An 8,111-nucleotide genomic window follows, 5' to 3' on the forward strand; every position below is an offset into this window, starting at 1 on the left:
CAATCAAAACCAGAGAATAAATTGTTGAACTAAAAGAATAAAGGAATACCATGTATTGACCAACCCTCTGAACTTGAACTAACAAGGTTGTGTGAGTTGGAGAAAGGTTAGCGCAACATGTCGCTGCAACATCAAGCTCCAATGTTGTGTTTGATGTCCCAAGATTTGGGACCCCTGCATACCCAAAACCTATCTCCTGACCATTGCTCAACTACCAGTGCTTGCACCGAGGATCTACAAACCCATAATCCAGGTCACCTAGAATGCAGGGACATGTCAATTCATAGCCCGAATAGAAGGTGAACACCCTAGCCTAATAGAAAGCCCATTGACTACACCATAGCTTTGCGAATTTACCGCCAAACACAAACCTCATTTCTCAAACTCCCAAGGAAATTATCCAACTTGCAGCAAGGGAGAAGCCCAAACATACCAAAAAAGTTGGAGAGCAAGGTCTCTCCTCTCAAAACAGTCAAGCGTAGTAAAGATTGGTATTTGAATGAATATTAGTGTATACAGTTTGTTAGCGCTTGAGATTTCACCCTAGGCTGAGGAAGGTAAACCTTCAAGGCTACATCAAACCATTTCACCTCGTAGCTAGCCCTACGAGGTATGAGAAGGCTCTCTCGGGTCAGATTCGATAGATCTTTCAATATGATTAGGTTGACCAATTAAGAATAAGGATTTTAGGCTAGTAAATTGATAGGGGGTTTGGATTTAATGATTTTTGGGGTTTTTTAATGGAATGACGGGGCTTTTCTGGGCTGCATGGGCAAAATCACAGCTTCAAACAGGAAAATATAATGACTACACAGGTTATCAACTGAGGCAAGGTAGGCATGCAATTTAACACCAAATCTGGTTTCAAATGGGATGGCAAGACTGGTGAGGAGCTAAGGAGGGCAGACAATAACTCTGAATCCTCCTTAAACAGTAGAAAACATCGAATGCGAACAAACTTATAGGAGGAGCATATAATACTATGAATTCCTACCTAATCACTTCATTTGTTCAGCTTGAAAGGGTCATGAAATGAAATGGAACATACTGATTACATATGAGACAAAGGGAAAAACTTATGCTAAATCAACATACCACATGAATCTCAGCAAACAGAGCTTTGAAATTCCATTAAATTCTCTGCAGAAAACTGTACAATACAAAGCTCTCTGCTTCTCCAGCAGCTCCCAGCGCTCAGAAAAAACTCTCCCTCTCTACCTCTAACTCATTACAAATGAATAAATACAATGCTGCCCAAAACAGGGGCGTTGTTTTAACTAACTACAAAAATATGAAACAAAATACAGCTGGGGGAAAACAAGTCGACCCCAAGATGAGGGATTTGTTTTATGATTATTTAATAAATAAAACTAAAAATAATCAGCGCTTTCCTGAAGGGAGAATGGCGCTCTTTCCACTGAATTCTGTTGATGATTGACCAAAACTGGAGCGCATATCTAGTTTGCAATATTAATTAAAATCTGGGAAATAGGAATCGAATCCTATCTTGTTGTTCTGGCACCGTTTGAATAGCGGTGGCATTACACGTTTACCCTTGGCACTCTTCTGTTTCTTGTAAGAGTCTAGTAACTTTGGTGTGTAAACAGCATCGTATGCCACCTGGAGCTCCACATCAACATAGTCGGCATCCAATTCTATAGCCAAACGAAGTACATCAAGGCGTGTTGCTTCATCCATACTCCAACGCTGCTGGTTCAATGCTAGTCATACCTTCTCCCGTCTCTGGATCCCAAATTCTGACTACTCGATTATCAGCAGTGATCATTCTCGGCCTCGAAGCATTTAGAGTTGAATGCCACTTGATATCCAAAATAGGACCACCATACATGTGATCTTTAACTCGAAAAGGCCTTGAAGAACGCAGATCATATATTAGCACCTGTCCAGAACTATTTCCAACTGCCATCTGAAAGCTTTCAGTTTCCTCGAATCGTATCGCAGTGACCTCCTGATCAGTATCTCCTGCATGTGTAGCTACATCAATTCTTCCTACCGAAGCTTTTTCTCTCAAATCAAAACATTCTAAGGCACCATCTTCTCCACCACAAGCCAACAATCCATGAACTGGGCTTCGGCAAATTACATTGACTGCTGGAGAGTGAGTGTTTAAAGACGCAAAAAAAAACGACCCTGTTCCAAGTTGATGCGATATAAATCTGGTGAAGAAACAGCACAAATCAAATCACATGACCAACGATCATAGACAATATCCCTTCCCATCATCTGTACAATACACACTGGACCTTTTTATTTAAAGGATTATTAAACTTCTCCACTAGTTTTTGTCTTTGGGCGCCACTAGTGCGTCCATCAAGCATGTACCATTCTTTACCTTGCCTCCAGTATTCATCTTTCTTTCCACGCCGAGGTAATTTAGTCAAGAATGACTCAATAGGATCTAATGTACTCAAGCTTTGGCTGAAAACCAATGCCTTATCACCTCGCTCAGAGCTCATGGCCAGGAGTAGCAACTAGAATGGTTATTCCTTCACGCAACCTCGCTTTTTCCATTCTCCAAAGTTGATGTCAAAGCTGGAATGCCTTCAAGCCCACCATTCTCTAGAACCTTGAGAAAAGGCAGACCCTTTACACCAGATTTGATTGCTTCCTTATAGATATCTCCTTTCTTCATACTTGTATTTGAATATTTGCTTGATCCCAGAGGCACAACCAAAGCCTTGATGACTCCAGCAGATTGTAATGTATTCATAAAAATTTGAAAATCTGTTCCACTAAAGACTTCAGAAACATTTACCAATTCCATCTCGAAGCGGAGATCTGGTATGTCAGATCCATAGCGATCCACGGCATCAGCATATGTTAACCTTGGAAAATGAACAGGAAGTTCAATTCCTTGAATCTCGTGGAAAACATGTCTTATCATATCCTCGTTGAGTTTTAGCATGTCACCCAATGGTGTGAAAGCCAGCTCCATATCTAGTTGTGTAAATTCAGGTTACCTATCTGCTCTCAAGTCTTCATCTCGAAAACGCCTTGCTATTTGATAATATCTATCAAATCCTGACACCATCAACATCTGCTTGAACAGCTGAGGACTTTGTGGCAAAGCATAAAATTCCCCTGGCTGAATCCGAGATGGAACAAGATAATCACGGGCACCTTCAGGTGTAGACTTTGACAAAATTGGTGTTTCAATCTCCACAAAACCATGGACATCTTCTAAGTATCGCCTTATAACCTTAGAAACTTTGTGTCGGAGCCTTAGATTGATTTGTTGACACCGTAGATCAAGGTAACGGTACCTTAAGCGAACCTCCTCTGTTATGACATCATGTATTCTGACTTCACTTGGTTTCTGGTTATTTTCCAGGTGGATCATGCAGGACTTCTTAGAATCAATGCTGCTCGTCTTATCAAAAGGAGTAATTGATTCTGCTTTGTATGATACTGCACCAACTCTTGATTGGCTTTCCAAATATGCTGGGAAATTAATGCTTACTGCTTCTCCACTGCTACGAACTATACCACGACCAACAGATTCAGGGATAGTTACTTCCTTTTCCATTCCTAGCATACACTCTCGAGTAGAAGCACGTTTCTGAATTTCATAATCATCTTTAAGGTTTACTTCTTCAGTGGATTTATCAATAACCGGAAACTTGATTGGTGGAAGCTCAAGTTCTCTATCAGATTGTACTTTCAGCACTCCCCTATCATTTTCATTCGAATCCACCTGCTCTTTTCCTTCCACAGGCTGGTGTGTTGTAGACTGAGAACCACTTGAACGCAGCTCTGTCGGTAATTTGTCATCTTCAATGAAAAGCCTTTTGCAGAGATCCAATTTCGCAAGTTGGGAAGCTAGACCATGTAGATCGACAGAAAGAACTGATGCCTGGACAATTGCTTCCCGCCATCCAATCCTCATAATCAGAAGTCATGTTGTCATTGCTAATAAAATGATCATCGTCACCCCATGACAAGAGATTATGCCTTCTCACATATAGCATTGAACTTATACCCGCTGTATCTTTGGTGTGAAAACCACAAAGTCAATATGAAATGTTTGTGTTTTTGCAGGGATAGGAGCTTGAAATCACTGCCGTCTTTTGAAAGCTGAAGATAAATTACATAATTTAAATCCACACATTAATGATTTCTTCTTCAAAACCCTGTTTTGAAGAAGAATCAATCTCTGATATAAGACAGAGTCTAACATCGGCTCCATTTGGGATGGCAGCTGCAGCTTCCTGGAGGTGCCAAGAACCGCAGAACTTTGGGAGAGCAGACCAGTGCTTTATTCATTGGGCAATGGAGTCATCTTTCCAACAAATCAACACAGCTGAAGACTTATTTTCACACTGAAACTTAACTCAATCAAACTAAAAGCCAACTGAAACAAGATGCTGCCCTTATGGCTGCTTATTTATGTACATAACCTATTCTAATCTGTTGTACAAACAATAGATCAGGTTATACTAAAATGCCAAATTAGCCATTCAAGTAAACCTGGAAATGAAGCCGCTTGAGAATGCTGCCACGAAGTCACAGATGCAATTGCTGGCAGCCCTTCATGCACATACTGATCCTGGTCACCGAGAAGACAGCCTGATCTGTCAATCAAACTGAAAAATGTGCCCATGTATGCCGCAATAGGATCACGGACACTGGACTCTGTTGGCTGCCCCAACTCTGCTATGCATACTTCCAGCTGCACATTGTCAATGTATACCTCTATAGGCAAATCTGTTATTGCTTGTTTCGATGGAGGAAGGATTTCCAAAAACTTTTTAGGGTCTTGGAAATCATAAGACTGAATTTGCTCATCGAGATACTGAATCTCATTTTCAACTCTTTCAACAACTAACTCATAAAATCTAGTTTTGCCTTCAAGATGAAGCTTCGGAGATTTCACACATTGAAGGAAAATACTGAAAAATTCTTCATTAATTTCAATACCTGCTAACATCTCTCTAACTCCATCTAGAACTTCACAAAGTGCAGGGTCTGCCACATACCCTACCATTGCATGAACATATCAACAGGCACTGGAATGTCTGGATCGAGTTGGAGTCGCCAGGTGAATGATTCAGCCTTTCAAGTGTCTGATCGTTGTCCACTATCAACAATCAGATCTGAAGTTGATATATGTACTGGGGTAAAGTGTCAATGAAGCGCTATGTTCACAAATCCCACGGAGATAGACTGAAGCAGCGTTTATCTACTTGCGCTGATGTAAAACAAGAGCGTTTTCGAAGGCTTCTGGCGTAACTTCAGGCTCCGTCTAAGACTTATGAAACAAACACATCAATGAGCAAACGATTAATATGTTCTCCCCAGTATGGTCGCCAATATGTTAGCGCTTGAGATTTCACCCTAGGCTGAGGAAGGTAAACCTTCAAGGCTACATCAAACCATTTCACCTCGTAGCTAGCCCTACGAGGTATGAGAAGGCTCTCTCGGGTCAGATTCGATAGATCTTTCAATATGATTAGGCTGACCAATTAAGAATAAGGATTTTAGGCTAGTAAATTGATAGGGGGTTTGGATTTAATGATTTTTGGGGTTTTTTAATGGAATGACGGGGCTTTTCTGGGCTGCATGGGCAAAATCACAGCTTCAAACAGGAAAATATAATGACTACACAGGTTATCAACTGAGGCAAGGTAGGCATGCAATTTAACACCAAATCTGGTTTCAAATGGGATGGCAAGACTGGTGAGGAGCTAAGGAGGGCAGACAATAACTCTGAATCCTCCTTAAACAGTAGAAAACATCGAATGCGAACAAACTTATAGGAGGAGCATATAATACTATGAATTCCTACCTAATCACTTCATTTGTTCAGCTTGAAAGGGTCATGAAATGAAATGGAACATACTGATTACATATGAGACAAAGGGAAAAACTTATGCTAAATCAACATACCACATGAATCTCAGCAAATAGAGCTTTGAAATTCCATTAAATTCTCTGCAGAAAACTGTACAATACAAAGCTCTCTGCTTCTCCAGCAGCTCCCAGCGCTCAGAAAAAACTCTCCCTCTCTACCTCTAACTCATTACAAATGAATAAATACAATGCTGCCCAAAACAGGGGCGCTGTTTTAACTAACTACAAAAATATGAAACAAAATACAGCTGGGGGAAAACAAGTCGACCCCAAGATGAGGGATTTGTTTTATGATTATTTAATAAATAAAACTAAAAATAATCAGCGCTTTCCTGAAGGGAGAATGGCGCTCTTTCCACTGAATTCTGTTGATGATTGACCAAAACTGGAGCGCATATCTAGTTTGCAATATTAATTAAAATCTGGGAAATAGGAATCGAATCCTATCTTGTTGTTCTGGCACCGTTTGAATAGCGGTGGCATTACACGTTTACCCTTGGCACTCTTTTGTTTCTTCTAAGAGTCTAGTAACTTTGGTGTGTAAACAGCATCGTATGCCACCTGGAGCTCCACATCAACATAGTCGGCATCCAATTCTATAGCCAAACGAAGTACATCAAGGCGTGTTGCTTCATCCATACTCCAACGCTGCTGGTTCAATGCTAGTCATACCTTCTCCCGTCTCTGGATCCCAAATTCTGACTACTCGATTATCAGCAGTGATCATTCTCGGCCTCGAAGCATTTAGAGTTGAATGCCACTTGATATCCAAAATAGGACCACCATACATGTGATCTTTAACTCGAAAAGGCCTTGAAGAACGCAGATCATATATTAGCACCTGTCCAGAACTATTTCCAACTGCCATCTGAAAGCTTTCAGTTTCCTCGAATCGTATCGCAGTGACCTCCTGATCAGTATCTCCTGCATGTGTAGCTACATCAATTCTTCCTACCGAAGCTTTTTCTCTCAAATCAAAACATTCTAAGGCACCATCTTCTCCACCACAAGCCAACAATCCATGAACTGGGCTTCGGCAAATTACATTGACTGCTGGAGAGTGAGTGTTTAAAGACGCAAAAAAAAACGACCCTGTTCCAAGTTGATACGATATAAATCTGGTGAAGAAACAGCACAAATCAAATCACATGACCAACGATCATAGACAATATCCCTTCCCATCATCTGTACAATACACACTGGACCTTTTTATTTAAAGGATTATTAAACTTCTCCACTAGTTTTTGTCTTTGGGCGCCACTAGTGCGTCCATCAAGCATGTACCATTCTTTACCTTGCCTCCAGTATTCATCTTTCTTTCCACGCCGAGGTAATTTAGTCAAGAATGACTCAATAGGATCTAATGTACTCAAGCTTTGGCTGAAAACCAATGCCTTATCACCTCGCTCAGAGCTCATGGCCAGGAGTAGCAACTAGAATGGTTATTCCTTCACGCAACCTCGCTTTTTCCATTCTCCAAAGTTGATGTCAAAGCTGGAATGCCTTCAAGCCCACCATTCTCTAGAACCTTGAGAAAAGGCAGACCCTTTGCACCAGATTTGATTGCTTCCTTATAGATATCTCCTTTCTTCAGACTTGTATTTGAATATTTGCTTGATCCCAGAGGCACAACCAAAGCCTTGATGACTCCAGCAGATTGTAATGTATTCATAAAAATTTGAAAATCTGTTCCACTAAAGACTTCAGAAACATTTACCAATTCCATCTCGAAGCGGAGATCTGGTCTGTCAGATCCATAGCGATCCACGGCATCAGCATATGTTAACCTTGGAAAATGAACAGGAAGTTCAATTCCTTGAATCTCGTGGAAAACATGTCTTATCATATCCTCGTTGAGTTTTAGCATGTCATCCAATGGTGTGAAAGCCAGCTCCATATCTAGTTGTGTAAATTCAGGTTACCTATCTGCTCTCAAGTCTTCATCTCGAAAACGCCTTGCTATTTGATAATATCTATCAAATCCTGACACCATCAACATCTGCTTGAACAGCTGAGGACTTTGTGGCAAAGCATAAAATTCCCCTGGCTGAATCCGAGATGGAACAAGATAATCACGGGCACCTTCAGGTGTAGACTTTGACAAAATTGGTGTTTCAATCTCCACAAAACCATGGACATCTTCTAAGTATCGCCTTATAACCTTAGAAACTTTGTGTCGGAGCCTTAGATTGATTTGTTGACACCGTAGATCAAGGTAACGGTACCTTAAGCGAACCTCC

The 8,111-nt window shown here is 40.8% G+C and overlaps 1 protein-coding gene across 1 annotated transcript; it reads right to left on the reverse strand.

The window, feature by feature from the left end:
* Positions 1-6,502: 6,502 nt before the first annotated feature.
* Positions 6,503-7,289, reverse strand: LOC149154938 (uncharacterized). The gene is made up of 2 exons (XM_089444264.1): positions 7,166-7,289; positions 6,503-6,963 (listed from the first exon to the last, which is right to left on the reverse strand). Exons 1-2 carry the CDS (start codon positions 7,287-7,289, stop codon positions 6,503-6,505), a joined length of 585 nt encoding a protein of 194 aa, XP_089300390.1.
* Positions 7,290-8,111: the final 822 nt, after the last annotated feature.

This window comes from Pinus tabuliformis, chromosome 9 (assembly GCF_031772625.1).
Source record: "Pinus tabuliformis cultivar Carrire ecotype Pingquan chromosome 9, CPIR1, whole genome shotgun sequence".
Lineage (NCBI taxonomy): Eukaryota > Viridiplantae > Streptophyta > Pinopsida > Pinales > Pinaceae > Pinus > Pinus tabuliformis.